The sequence below is a fragment of the Anomaloglossus baeobatrachus genome, chromosome 6, assembly GCF_048569485.1.
Source record: "Anomaloglossus baeobatrachus isolate aAnoBae1 chromosome 6, aAnoBae1.hap1, whole genome shotgun sequence".
NCBI lineage: Eukaryota > Metazoa > Chordata > Amphibia > Anura > Aromobatidae > Anomaloglossus > Anomaloglossus baeobatrachus.
In genome coordinates this window covers 9,017,782-9,031,934 of record NC_134358.1, presented here as the reverse complement: position 1 = coordinate 9,031,934, position 14,153 = coordinate 9,017,782, and the positions used below count along the sequence as shown (strand labels likewise).

At 61.9% G+C, this 14,153-nt stretch overlaps 1 protein-coding gene across 1 annotated transcript in view; it reads right to left on the bottom strand.

Moving 5' to 3' along the window:
* The window catches only part of LOC142316928 (ranBP-type and C3HC4-type zinc finger-containing protein 1-like), a 77,980-nt gene extending 71,549 nt beyond the window's left edge, over positions 1-6,431 (bottom strand). Inside the window, exons 1-6 of the mRNA XM_075352701.1 lie at positions 6,257-6,431; positions 5,932-6,045; positions 5,282-5,423; positions 4,036-4,126; positions 2,774-3,047; positions 1,250-1,374 (exon numbers count right to left, since the gene is read on the bottom strand). Coding sequence (XP_075208816.1) covers positions 1,250-1,374; positions 2,774-3,047; positions 4,036-4,126; positions 5,282-5,423; positions 5,932-6,045; positions 6,257-6,431 — 921 coding nt within the window. The remainder of the gene's footprint in view (positions 1-1,249; positions 1,375-2,773; positions 3,048-4,035; positions 4,127-5,281; positions 5,424-5,931; positions 6,046-6,256) is intronic.
* Positions 6,432-14,153: the final 7,722 nt, after the last annotated feature.

Below are 14,153 nucleotides of genomic sequence, written 5' to 3'. Positions count from 1 at the left end.
GATAGACCTGGTGATGAGCCGCCTTCACTGCCGGGTGTCACCAGAACGGATAGACCTGGTGATGAGCCGCCTCCACTGCCAGGTGTCTCCAGAACTGATAGACCTGGTGATGAGCCGCCTCCACTGCCGGGTGTCTCCAGAACTGATAGACCTTGTGATGAGCCGCCTCCACTGCCGGGTGTCTCCAGAACTGATAGACCTGGTGATGAGCCGCCTCCCCTGCCGGGTGTCTCCAGAACTGATAGACCTGGTGATGAGCCGCCTCCACTGCCGGGTGTCTCCAGAACTGATAGACCTGGTGCTGAGCCGCCTCTACTGCCAGGTGTCTCCAGAACTAATAGACCTTGTGCTGAGCCGCCTCCACTGCCGGGTGCCACCAGAACTGATAGACCTTGTGATGAGCCTCCACTGCCGGGTGTCACCAGAACTGATAGACCTTGTGATGAGCCGCCTCCACTGCCGGGTGTCTCCAGAACTGATAGACCTGGTGATGAACTGCCTCCACTGCCAGGTGTCTCCAGAACTGATAGACCTGGTGATGAGCCGCCTCCACTGCCGGGTGTCTCCAGAACTGATAGACCTGGTGATGAGCCGCCTCCACTGCCGGGTGTCTCCAGAACTAATAGACCTGGTGATGAGCCGCCTCCACTGCCGGGTGTCTCCAGAACTGATAGACCTGGTGATGAACCACTTGGTGACTGATATTTTTCCTGGACGTCCCTTCTTGGCTTGTGAATGGACGGATGGACTTAATTTCTTATTCCACCATCTGTCACAACCTCACATGATGCAGTTTGGTAATTTTCTTGGCAGAGAGGCCGCTATCGAGGAGCTGGATGAGGCTAGGTCTCTTTTCTTGGGAAATCTCCTTCATGGCGGCTCCTCGATTCCAACCAGTGACTTTCACTGGGAATGAACCCAATAACACACTGAGCTATTAGGGAATGTGAGAACAGGTTGTGATTTGTAGTGTACAGAAAGAAAAAGAGCAAAACAGTAACAATGCAGTGACAGAAGAGAATCTGCAGAACTTAATCATATACAAAATAGCTGCAAGTCACATTATGTATGAGAAGCCGAGATGATTCTCTATAAAATGAAGGTCATCTCACGCTCAGAGCTGTAGAGGATGGAGAGATGAAATTTTATTTTTTAATCCCCACAATCACGCCGCAGATTGATAGCGGCATTTAAATGGTTCAAGTCAGAGTAGCAAGACAAGGTGGAAGGGGTTAAGGCTTGTACCTACCTGTGCGGGTGATGGGGGTGCAGCAGGGGCCTGGTGCTTGTGCATTAGATTTAAGGACTTTAAGTCCAGGTGTAGGTTGTGCTGCGGCTGCTGCTCCGTTTTCTCCGGTCGAAGATTGTGAGAACCTAGAAGAAAAATCACTGATGTCAGGAAAAATGTGAAAATTTACAACTATGAAGGCCCCAAAATACTAACACACACACATATACACACTAGACTGAGCAATGCTCATCTACAGCCTATAAAGACTTAACACAGAGCACAGACTTCACTTATATACAGTCTATGCTGTTTTAAGACTCTGCACTGCCTCTATCTCATCTACAGCCTATAAAGTTACTACACTGAGCACTGGCCGCATCTCATCTAGAGCCTATAAAGTTACTACACTGAGCACTGGCCGCATCTCATCTAGAGCCTATAAAGTTACTACACTGAGCACTGCCTCCATCTCATCTACAGCCTATAAAGTTACTACACTGAGCACTGGCCGCATCTCATCTAGAGCCTATAAAGTTACTACACTGAGCACTGCCTCCATCTCATCTACAGCCTATAAAGTTACCACACTGAACAGTGCCTATAAAGTTACTAATCCTTCCATGTTGTAAGACTAAGGACATCCTCCACCTCATCTACAGCCGATAAAGACTTAACAGCACCGACTTCACTTATCTACAGTCTATGCTGTTTTAAGACTATGCACTGCCTCCATCTCATCTAGAGCCTTTAAAGTTACTAAATGGAGTACTGGCTGCATCTTATCTACAGCCTATAAAGTTACTACACTGAGCACTGCCTCCATCTCATCTAGAGCCTATAAAGCTACTAAACTGAGCACTGCCTCCATCTCATCTAGAGCCTATAAAGTTCCTACACTGAGCACTGCCTCCATCTCATCTAGAGCCTATAAAGTTACTAAACTGAGCACTGCCTCCATCTCATCTAGAGCCTATAAAGTTACTAAACTGAGCACTGCCTCCATCTCATCTAGAGCCTATAAAGTTACTAAACTGAGCACTGCCTCCATCTCATCTAGAGCCTATAAAGTTACTAAACTGGGCAATGCCCCATCTCATTTACAGCCTATAAAGACATAACGCAGAGCAGACTTCACTTATCTACAGCCTATGCTGTTTTAAGACGATACACTGCCTGCATCTCATTTACTGCCTATAAAGTTATCACACTGAGCAGTGCCTGCCTACAGCCTATAAAGCTACTAACCTGGGCACTGCCGCCATCTAATCTACAGCCTAAAAAAGTTACTAAACTGAGCACTGGCTGCATCTCATCTACAGCCTATACAGTTACCAGATGAGCACAGCTTCTACCTCATCTATAAATTTACCAGACCGAACCCATCCTTTACCTCATCTACAGCCTATAAAGTTGTTAAACTAAGTACAGCCTCCACTTTATCTACAGCCTATAAAGTTAGTACACCCATTGTCTCAAACAGTGCATTTATTTATCAGACATCTTATGTAATCAGGCATGCCAAGCCTTCATGCCGTAACTCACCCCCATTTCTTGGACTGGACCTGGTTGGCATGGTGTTAAACTTGGTGCGCTCGTCCCAGCCGGAGGCGGGCAGCTGTGGGCCGGGCTGGTACATGTTGCTCGTGTATGGATCTTGCATATTCAATTTCGCCTGCTTCGCACCCAGCAGGTAGAGGAAGGCGGTGTCTCCATCTTTCCTGATCCCATAGGAGGCGACGGTGCGGTCGTCCAAGCAGAGGCACTGGCCGATGATCCAGCGTTGGATGGTCGGGAGGAACTGATACTCGTTGAAAATCTGCAGAGGATCCATGAACATGTGCTCCAGTCACACCCAAAGCTGCAAGAAACGTCATGCAGCCTGGAAATGAACGAGAAAGGTACAGAAACAAGGCTGCAGCTCTGACTGTGACTGGAGCGAGTGACCCGAAGACGTAACATGACGGTCACCATCTACAGCAATACAGCTCTGACTGTGACTGGAGCGAGTGACCCGAAGACGTAACATGACGGTCACCATCTACAGCAATACAGCTCTGACTGTGACTGGAGCGAGTGACCCGAAGACGTAACATGACGGTCACCATCTACAGCAATACAGCTCTGACTGTGACTGGAGCGAGTGACCCGAAGACGTAACATGACGGTCACCATCTACAGCAATACAGCTCTGACTGTGACTGGAGCGAGTGACCCGAAGACGTAACATGATGGTCACCATCTACAGCAATACAGCTCTGACTGTGACTGGAGCGAGTGACCCGAAGACGTAACATGACGGTCACCATCTACAGCAATACAGCTCTGACTGTGACTGGAGCGAGTGACCCGAAGACGTAACATGACGGTCACCATCTACAGCAATACAGCTCTGACTGTGACTGGAGCGAGTGACCCGAAGACGTAACATGATGGTCACCATCTACAGCAATACAGCTCTGACTGTGACTGGAGCGAGTGACCCGAAGACGTAACATGACGGTCACCATCTACAGCAATACAGCTCTGACTGTGACTGGAGCGAGTGACCCGAAGACGTAACATGACGGTCACCATCTACAGCAATACAGCTCTGACTGTGACTGGAGCGAGTGACCCGAAGACGTAACATGATGGTCACCATCTACAGCAATACAGCTCTGACTGTGACTGGAGCGAGTGACCCGAAGACGTAACATGACGGTCACCATCTACAGCAATACAGCTCTGACTGTGACTGGAGCGAGTGAATCGAAGACGTAACATGACGGTCACCATCCATAGCGCTGCCGAGTGTCTGCACTCACCTGCTGCTTCAGTGCGGCGATCGTGGTGTGCGCGCTCACGTGCATGGAGATGTTAACAGACGCCGAGGCGTCCTCCACCCCGACCTTCATACTGTGGAGGCAAATAGGCATCAGCCCGGCCACCGATCACACAGGGAGGCGGCCGCCGATCACACAGGGAGGCGGCCGCCGATCACACAGGGAAGCGACCACCGATCACACAGGGAAGCGACCACCGATCACACAGGGAGGCGGCCACCGATCACACAGGGAAGCGGCCACCGATCACACAGGGAAGCGGCCACCGATCACACAGGGAAGCGGCCACCGATCACACAGGGAAGCGGCCACCCATCACACAGGGAAGCGGCCACCCATCACACAGGGAAGCGGCCACCCATCACACAGGGAAGCGGCCACCCATCACACAGGGAAGCAGCCACCCATCACACAGGGAAGCGGCCACCGATCACACAGGGAGGCGGCCACCGATCACACAGGGAGGCGGCCACCGATCACACAGGGAGGCGGCCACCGATCACACAGGGAGGCGGCCACCGATCACACAGGGAAGCGGCCACCGATCACACAGGGAAGCGGCCACCGATCACACAGGGAAGCGGCCACCGATCACACAGGGAAGCGGCCACCGATCACACAGGGAAGCGGCCACCGATCACACATGGAAGCGGTCACCGATCACACAGGGAAGCGGCCACCGATCACACAGGGAAGCGGCCACCGATCACACAGGGAAGCGGTCACCCATCACACAGGGAAGCGGCCACCCATCACACAGGGAAGCGGCCACCCATCACACAGGGAAGCGGTCACCCATCACACAGGGAAGCGGTCACCCATCACACAGGGAAGCGGCCACCCATCACACAGGGAAGCGGCCACCCATCACACAGGGAAGCGGCCACCTATCACACAGGGAAGCGGCCACCCATCACACAGGGAAGCGGCCACCCATCACACAGGGAAGCGGCCACCCATCACACAGGGAAGCGGCCACCCATCACACAGGGAAGCGGCCACCGATCACACAGGGAAGCGGCCACCCATCACACAGGGAAGCGGCCACCCATCACACAGGGAAGCGGCCACCCATCACACAGGGAAGCGGCCACCGATCACACAGGGAAGCGGCCACCCATCACACAGGGAAGCGGCCACCCATCACACAGGGAAGCGGCCACCCATCACACAGGGAAGCGGCCACCCATCACACAGGGAAGCGGTCAGCGAGCGGCACAAGACTCACCAGATCTCAGGCTTCGGGTAACACAATGGCTTCAGCTGGATCTGGACCGGAATCTTCTGCCGAGCAAGATCCGTGGCGTATTGTGCCGCCATCTTCTGATCCCCGGCTTCAATGGATCTACTGAGCCGCACCGCTAACTCCTCTGTAGTGAGAGAAGGACCCAGTCATCTCTGGTGTTACATAGGACTGCAGGTGACATCTACTACATTATCTGTACTCAGAGATATCACTGTGTTATCTGTGGTGTTACATAGGACTGCAGGTGACCTCTACTACATTATCTGTACTCAGAGATATCACTGTGTTATCTGTGGTGTTACATAGGACTGCAGGTGACATCTACTACATTATCTGTACTCAGAGATATCACTGTGTTATCTGTGGTGTTACATAGGACTGCAGGTGACCTCTACTACATTATCTGTACTCAGAGATATCACTGTGTTATCTGTGGTGTTACATAGGACTGCAGGTGACCTCTACTACATTATCTGTACTCAGAGATATCACTGTGTTATCTGTGGTGTTACATAGGACTGCAGGTGACATCTACTACATTACCTGTACTCAGAGAAATCCCTGTGTTATCTGTGGTGCTACATGGGACTGCCGGTGACATTATTTGCACCCCGCGGGTGGACGTTGCTCACCTTTTGTGCACAGGTTTGTCAGTGGTTCTTCCTCTGGAGACGGTGGTTTGGGCCCTGCTGCGTCCGGGGGATTTCGGGGCTTCAATCCCAAAACATCCGCCTGTGATTGCGCAACTGAATAGAAAGAAGGATAAAGTTGAGGTGCAGCCGCCTCCGTTCCTGGCTCTCGGGGTGACCCCGCCGGTTATCAGCCCGCCAATACTGGCCATCATTGTGTGGGTCGACGTATCGCTACCCCAATCCACAAACTGTGAGTGGAACCGCGCGTGACAAAAAGGGGAGGAGCGTCAGCAGGTCCTGACCAATCACAGCCGCTATCGCTCACCTCTCCGCGCCTCCCGCAGAGAGCTGCTCACCACCGTCCACCATTTCTGCGCCTCCCGTTCATCGTCAAACTGAAAGGTCAAGACGCGTCCGGGCGTCTCCAGGGCGGAGAGCTCGTGGCACTGCGACGTCTTCATATTGTAAGAGATATTTCTGAGCTGGAAGTCTCCAAGCATCTGGGGACAGAAGAGGAGAGTCATGTGGGAGGGGCAACAAGAACAAAGGGGCGGGATAAGGAAGGGCGAGAATAAGCTCGAGAGGGGCGGGGTAAGGAAGGGCGAGAATAAGCTCGAGAGGGGCGGGGTAAGGAAGGGCGAGAATAAGCTCGAGAGGGGCGGGGTAAGGAAGGGCCAGAATAAGATCGAGAGGGGCGGGGTAAGGAAGGGCGAGAATAAGATCGAGAGGGGCGGGGTAAGGAACGGCCAGAATAAGATCGAGAAGGGCGAGGTAAGGAAGGGCGAGGATAAGATCGAGAGGGGCGGGGTAAGGAAGGGCGAGAATAAGATCGAGAGGGGCGGGGTAAGGAACGGCCAGAATAAGATCGAGAGGGGCGGGGTAAGGAAGGGCGAGAATAAGATCGAGAGGGGCGGGGTAAGGAAGGGCGAGAATAAGATCGAGAGGGGCGGGGTAAGGAAGGGCGAGAATAAGATCGAGAGGGGCGGGGTAAGGAAGGGCGAGAATAAGATCGAGAGGGGCGGGGTAAGGAAGGGCGAGAATAAGATCGAGAGGGGCGGGGTAAGGAAGGGCGAGAATAAGATCGAGAGGGGCGGGGTAAGGAAGGGCGAGAATAAGATCGAGAGGGGCGGGGTAAGGAAGGGCGAGAATAAGATCAAGAGGGGCAGAGTTAGGAAGGGCGAGAATAAGATCGAGAGGGGCAGAGTAAGGAAGCGCGAGAATAAGATCGAGAGGGGCGGGGTAAGGAAGTGCGAGAATAAGATCGAGAGGGACGGGGTAAGGAAAGGCGAGAATAAGATCAAAAGGGGCGGAGTTAGGAAGATCGAGAATAAGATCGAGAGGGGCGGGGTAAAGAAGGGCGAGAATAAAATCAAAAGGGGCAGAGTTAGGAAGGCCGAGAATAAGATCGAGAGGGGCGGAGTAAGGAAGGCCGAGAATAAGATCGAGAGGGGCGGGGTAAGGAAGTGCGAGAATAAGATCGAGAGGGGCGGGGTAATGAAAGGCGAGAATAAGCTCGAGAGGGGCGGGGTAAGGAAGGCGAGAATAAGCTCGAGAGGGGCGGGGTAAGAAAGGGCGAGAATAAGATCGAGAGGGGCGGGGTAAGAAAAGGCGAGAATAAGATCGAGAGGGGCTGGGTAAGGAAGGGCGAGAATAAGATCGAGAGGGGCGGGGTAAAGGGCGAGAATAAGATCGAGAGGGGCGGGGTAAGGAAGGGCGAGAATAAGATCTAGAGGGGCGGGGTAAGGAAGGGCGAGAATAAGATCGAGAGGGGCGGGGTAAGGAAGGGCGAGAATAAGATCGAGAGGGGCGGGGTAAGGAAGGGCGAGAATAAGATCGAGAGGGGCGGGGTAAGGAAGGGCGAGAATAAGATCGAGAGGGGCGGGGTAAGGAAGCGCGAGAATAAGATCGAGAGGGACGGGGTAAGGAAAGGCGAGAATAAGATCAAAAAAGGCGGAGTTAGGAAGGGCGAGAATAAGATCGAGAGGGGCGGGGTAAGGAAGGGCGAGAATAAGATCGAGAGGGGCGGGGTAAGGAAGCGCGAGAATAAGATCGAGAGGGGCGGGGTAATGAAAGGCGAGAATAAGCTCGAGAGGGGCGGGGTAAGGAAGGGCGAGAATAAGCTCGAGAGGGGCGGGGTAAGGAAGGGCGAGAATAAGCTCGAGAGGGGCGGGGTAAGGAAGGGCGAGAATAAGCTCGAGAGGGGCGGGGTAAGGAAGGGCGAGAATAAGATCGAGAGGGGCGGGGTAAGGAAGGGCGAGAATAAGATCGAGAGGGGCTGGGTAAGCAAGGGCGAGAATAAGATCGAGAGGGGCGGGGTAAGGAAGGGCGAGAATAAAATCGAGAGGGGCGGGGTAAGGAAGGGCGAGAATAAGATCGAGAGGGGCGGGGTAAGGAAGGGCGAGAATAAAATCGAGAGGGGCGGGGTAAGGAAGGGCGAGAATAAGATCGAGAGGGGCGGGGTAAGGAAGGGCGAGAATAAGATCGAGAGGGGCGGGGTAAGGAAAGGCGAGAAGAAGATCGAGAGGGGCGGGGTAAGGAAGGTCGAGAACAAGATCGAGAGGGGCGGGGTAAGGAAGGGCGAGAACAAGATCGAGAGGGGCGGGGTAAGGAAGGGCGAGAACAAGATCGAGAGGGGCGGGGTAAGGAAGGTCGAGAATAAGATCGAGAGGGGCGGGGTAAGGAAGGGCGAGAATAAGATCGAGAGGGGCGGGGTAAGAATAAGTGAGCAAGAAGACCCGGAGGGAGGGGGGCGTAAGGTTGGGCTCACAATAAAACACAAAGAGGAGGCGTGAGATAAGGAAGAGCCCGCAACAAGACCAGGGTCTCCTCTGCGGGCAGTGTGACCGGGGGGCTCCGGGGTCTCCTCTGAGGGCTGTGTCTCGGGGTCGGGGGGCTCCTCTGCGGGCAGGGTCTCGGGGTCGCTCCTCCGCGGGCAGGGTCTCGGGGGGGCTCCTCCGCGGGCAGGGTCTCGGGGTCGGGGGGGGCTCCTCCGCGGGCAGGGTCTCGGGGTCGGGGGGGCTCCTCCGCGGGCAGGGTCTCGGGGTCGGGGGGGGCTCCTCCGCGGGCAGTGTCTCGGGGGGCTCCTCCGCGGCCAGTGTCTCGGGGGGCTCCTCCGCGGCCAGTGTCTCGGGGGGCTCCTCCGCGGCCAGTGTCTCGGGGGGCTCCTCCGCGGGCAGTGTCTCGGGGGGCTCCTCCGCGGGCAGTGTCTCGGGGGCTCCTCCGCGGGCAGTGTCTCGGGGGGCTCCTCCGCGGGCAGTGTCTCGGGGGGCTCCTCCGCGGGCAGTGTCTCGGGGGGCTCCTCCGCGGGCAGTGTCTCGGGGGGCTCCTCCGCGGGCAGTGTCTCGGGGGGCTCCTCCGCGGGCAGTGTCTCGGGGGCTCCTCCGCGGGCAGTGTCTCGGGGGGCTCCTCCGCGGGCAGTGTCTCGGGGGGCTCCTCCGCGGGCAGTGTCTCGGGGGGCTCCTCCGCGGGCAGTGTCTCGGGGGGCTCCTCCGCGGGCAGTGTCTCGGGGGGCTCCTCCGCGGGCAGTATCTCGGGGGGCTCCTCCGTGGGCAGTGTCTCGGGGGCTCCTCCGCGGGCAGTGTCTCGGGGGGCTCCTCCGCGGGCAGTGTCTCGGGGTCGGGGGGCTCCGGGCTGTGTCTCGGGGTCGGGGGGCTCCTCTGCGGGCTGTGTCTCGGGGTCGGGGGGCTCCTCCGCGGGCAGTGTCTCGGGGTCGGGGGGCTCCGGGCTGTGTCTCGGGGTCGGGGGGCTCCTCTGCGGGCTGTGTCTCGGGGTCGGGGGGCTCCTCTGCGGGCTGTGTCTCGGGGTCGGGGGGCTCCTCTGCGGGCTGTGTCTCGGGGTCGGGGGGCTCCTCTGCGGGCAGTGTCTCGGGGTCGGGGGGCTCCTCTGCGGGCAGTGTCTCGGGGTCGGGGGGCTCCTCTGCGGGCAGTGTCTCGGGGTCGGGGGGCTCCTCTGCGGGCAGTGTCTCGGGGTCGGGGGGCTCCTCCGCGGGCAGTGTCTTGGGGTCGGGGGGCTCCTCTGCGGGCAGTGTCTCGGGGGGCTCCGGGGGCTCCTCTGCGGGCAGTGTCTCGGGGGCTCCAGGGTCTCCTCTGCGGGCAGTGTCTCGGGGGGCTCCGGGGTCTCCTCTGCGGGCAGTGTCTCGGGGGGCTCCGGGGTCTCCTCTGTGGGCAGTGTCTCGGGTCGGGGGTCTCCTCCGCGGGCAGTGTCTCGGGGGGCTCCTCTGCGGGCAGTGTCTCGGGTCGGGGGGCTCCTCTGCGGGCTGTGTCTCGGGGGGCTCCGGGGTCTCCTCTGTGGGCAGTGTCTCGGGTCGGGGGTCTCCTCTGCGGGCAGTGTCTTGGGGGCTCCGGGGTCTCCTCTGTGGGCAGTGTCTCGGGGGGGCTCCTCTGCGGGCAGTGTCTCGGGGGGCTCCTCTGCGGGCAGTGTCTCGGGGGGGCTCCTCTGCGGGCTGTGTCTCGGGGGGCTCCGGGGTCTCCTCTGCGGGCAGTGTCTCGGGGGGCTCCGGGGTCTCCTCTGTGGGCAGTGTCTCGGGGGGGCTCCTCTGCGGGCAGTGTCTCGGGGGGGCTCCTCTGCGGGCAGTGTCTCGGGGGGCTCCTCTGCGGGCAGTGTCTCGGGATCGGGGGGCTCCTCTGTGGGCAGTGTCTCGGGGTCGGGGGTCTCATCCGCGGGCAGTGTCTCGGGGGGGCTCCGGGGTCTCCTCTGCGGGCAGTGTCTCGGGGGGCTCCGGGGTCTCCTCCGCGGGCAGTGTCTCGGGGGGCTCCGGTCTCTCCTCTGCGGGCAGTGTCTCGGGTCGGGGGGCTCCTCTGCGGGCAGTGTCTCGGGGGGCTCTGGGTCTCCTCCGCGGGCAGTGTCTCGGGGGGCTCCGGGGTCTCCTCCGCGGGCAGTGTCTCGGGGGGCTCCGGGGGCTCCTCTGTGGGCAGTGTCTCGGGGGGCTCCGGGGGCTCCTCTGTGGGCAGTGTCTCGGGTCGGGGATCTCCTCTGCGGCAGTGTCTCGGGGTCGGGGGTCTCATCCGCGGGCAGTGTGTCGGGGGGGCTCCGGGGTCTCCTCTGCGGGCAGTGTCTCGGGGGGCTCCGGGGTCTCCTCCGCGGGCAGTGTCTCGGGGGGCTCCGGGGTCTCCTCCGCGGGCAGTGTCTCGGGGGGCTCCGGGGGCTCCTCCGCGGGCAGTGTCTCGGGGGGCTCCGGGGGCTCCTCTGTGGGCAGTGTCTCGGGGGGCTCCGGGGGCTCCTCTGTGGGCAGTGTCTCGGGTCGGGGGTCTCCTCTGCGGGGCAGTGTCTCGGGGTCGGGGGTCTCATCCGCGGGCAGTGTGTCGGGGGGGCTCCGGGGTCTCCTCTGCGGGCAGTGTCTCGGGGGGCTCCGGGGTCTCCTCCGCGGGCAGTGTCTCGGGGGGCTCCCGGGGTCTCCTCCGCGGGCAGTGTCTCGGGGGGCTCCTCCGCGGGCAGTGTCTCGGGGGGCTCCTCCGCGGGCAGTGTCTCGGGGGGCTCCTCCGCGGGCAGTGTCTCGGGGGGCTCCTCCGCGGGCAGTGTCTCGGGGGGCTCCTCCGCGGGCAGTGTCTCGGGGGGCTCCTCCGCGGGCAGTGTCTCGGGGGGCTCCTCCGCGGGCAGTGTCTCGGGGGGCTCCTCCGCGGGCAGTGTCTCGGGGGGCTCCTCCGCGGGCAGTGTCTCGGGGGGCTCCTCCGCGGGCAGTGTCTCGGGGGCTCCTCCGCGGGCAGTGTCTCGGGGGGTTCCTCCGCGGGCAGTGTCTCGGGGGGCTCCTCCGCGGGCAGTGTCTCGGGGGGCTCCTCTGCGGGCAGTGTCTCGGGGGGCTCCTCTGCGGGCAGTGTCTCGGGGTCGGGGGGCTCCGGGCTGTGTCTCGGGGTCGGGGGGCTCCGGGCTGTGTCTCGGGGTCGGGGGGCTCCGGGCTGTGTCTCGGGGTCGGGGGGCTCCGGGCAGTGTCTCGGGGTCGGGGGGCTCCGGGCAGTGTCTCGGGGTCGGGGGGCTCCTCTGAGGGCTGTGTCTCGGGGTCGGGGGGCTCCTCCGCGGGCAGTGTCTCGGGGTCGGGGGGCTCCGGGCTGTGTCTCGGGGTCGGGGGGCTCCTCTGCGGGCTGTGTCTCGGGGTCGGGGGGCTCCTCTGCGGGCTGTGTCTCGGGGTCGGGGGGCTCCTCTGCGGGCTGTGTCTCGGGGTCGGGGGGCTCCTCTGCGGGCAGTGTCTCGGGGTCGGGGGGCTCCTCTGCGGGCAGTGTCTCGGGGTCGGGGGGCTCCTCTGCGGGCAGTGTCTCGGGGTCGGGGGGCTCCTCTGCGGGCAGTGTCTCGGGGTCGGGGGGCTCCTCTGCGGGCAGTGTCTCGGGGTCGGGGGGCTCCTCTGCGGGCAGTGTCTCGGGGTCGGGGGGCTCCTCCGCGGGCAGTGTCTCGGGGTCGGGGGGCTCCTCTGCGGGCAGTGTCTCGGGGGGCTCCGGGGGCTCCTCTGCGGGCAGTGTCTCGGGGGGCTCCAGGGTCTCCTCTGCGGCAGTGTCTCGGGGGGCTCCGGGGTCTCCTCTGCGGGCAGTGTCTCGGGGGGCTCCGGGGTCTCCTCTGTGGGCAGTGTCTCGGGTCGGGGGTCTCCTCCGCGGGCAGTGTCTCGGGGGGCTCCTCTGCGGGCAGTGTCTCGGGTCGGGGGGCTCCTCTGCGGGCTGTGTCTCGGGGGGCTCCGGGGTCTCCTCTGTGGGCAGTGTCTCGGGTCGGGGGTCTCCTCTGCGGGCAGTGTCTTGGGGGGCTCCGGGGTCTCCTCTGCGGGCAGTGTCTCGGGGGGGCTCCTCTGCGGGCAGTGTCTCGGGGGGGCTCCTCTGCGGGCAGTGTCTCGGGGGGGCTCCTCTGCGGGCTGTGTCTCGGGGGGCTCCGGGGTCTCCTCTGCGGGCAGTGTCTCGGGGGGCTCCGGGGTCTCCTCTGTGGGCAGTGTCTCGGGGGGGCTCCTCTGCGGGCAGTGTCTCGGGGGGGCTCCTCTGCGGGCAGTGTCTCGGGGGCTCCTCGCGGGCAGTGTCTCGGGATCGGGGGGCTCCTCTGTGGGCAGTGTCTCGGGGTCGGGGGTCTCATCCGCGGGCAGTGTCTCGGGGGGGCTCCGGGGTCTCCTCTGCGGGCAGTGTCTCGGGGGGCTCCGGGGTCTCCTCCGCGGGCAGTGTCTCGGGGGGCTCCGTCTCTCCTCTGCGGGCAGTGTCTCGGGTCGGGGGCTCCTCTGCGGGCAGTGTCTCGGGGGGCTCTGGGGTCTCCTCCGCGGGCAGTGTCTCGGGGGGCTCCGGGGTCTCCTCCGCGGGCAGTGTCTCGGGGGGCTCCGGGGGCTCCTCTGTGGGCAGTGTCTCGGGGGGCTCCGGGGGCTCCTCTGTGGGCAGTGTCTCGGGTCGGGGATCTCCTCTGCGGGCAGTGTCTCGGGGTCGGGGGTCTCATCCGCGGGCAGTGTGTCGGGGGGGCTCCGGGGTCTCCTCTGCGGGCAGTGTCTCGGGGGGCTCCGGGTCTCCTCCGCGGGCAGTGTCTCGGGGGCTCGGTCTCTCCTCTGCGGGCAGTGTCTCGGGTCGGGGGGCTCCTCTGCGGGCAGTGTCTCGGGGCTCTGGGTCCTCCGCGGGCAGTGTCTCGGGGGGCTCCGGGGTCTCCTCCGCGGGCAGTGTCTCGGGGGCTCCGGGGGCTCCTCTGTGGGCAGTGTCTCGGGGGGCTCCGGGGCTCTCTGTGGGCAGTGTCTCGGGTCTGGGATCTCCTCTGCGGGCAGTGTCTCGGGGTCGGGGGTCTCATCCGCGGGCAGTGTGTCGGGGGGGCTCCGGGTCTCCTCCGCGGGCAGTGTCTCGGGGGCTCCGGGGTCTCCTCCGCGGGCAGTGTCTCGGGGGCTCCGGGGTCTCCTCCGCGGGCAGTGTCTCGGGGGCTCCGGGGTCTCCTCCGCGGGCAGTGTCTCGGGGGCTCCGGGGTCTCCTCCGCGGGCAGTGTCTCGGGGGGCTCCGGGGTCTCCTCCGCGGGCAGTGTCTCGGGGGGCTCCGGGGGCTCCGGGGGCTCCTCTGTGGGCAGTGTCTCGGGTCGGGGGTCTCCTCTGCGGGCATTGTCTCGGGGTCGGGGGTCTCATCCGCGGGCAGTGTGTCGGGGGGGCTCCGGGGTCTCCTCTGCGGGCAGTGTCTCGGGGGGCTCCGGGGTCTCCTCCGCGGGCAGTGTCTCGGGGGGCTCCGGGGTCTCCTCCGCGGGCAGTGTCTCGGGGGGCTCCGGGGTCTCCTCCGCGGGCAGTGTCTCGGGGGGCTCCGGGG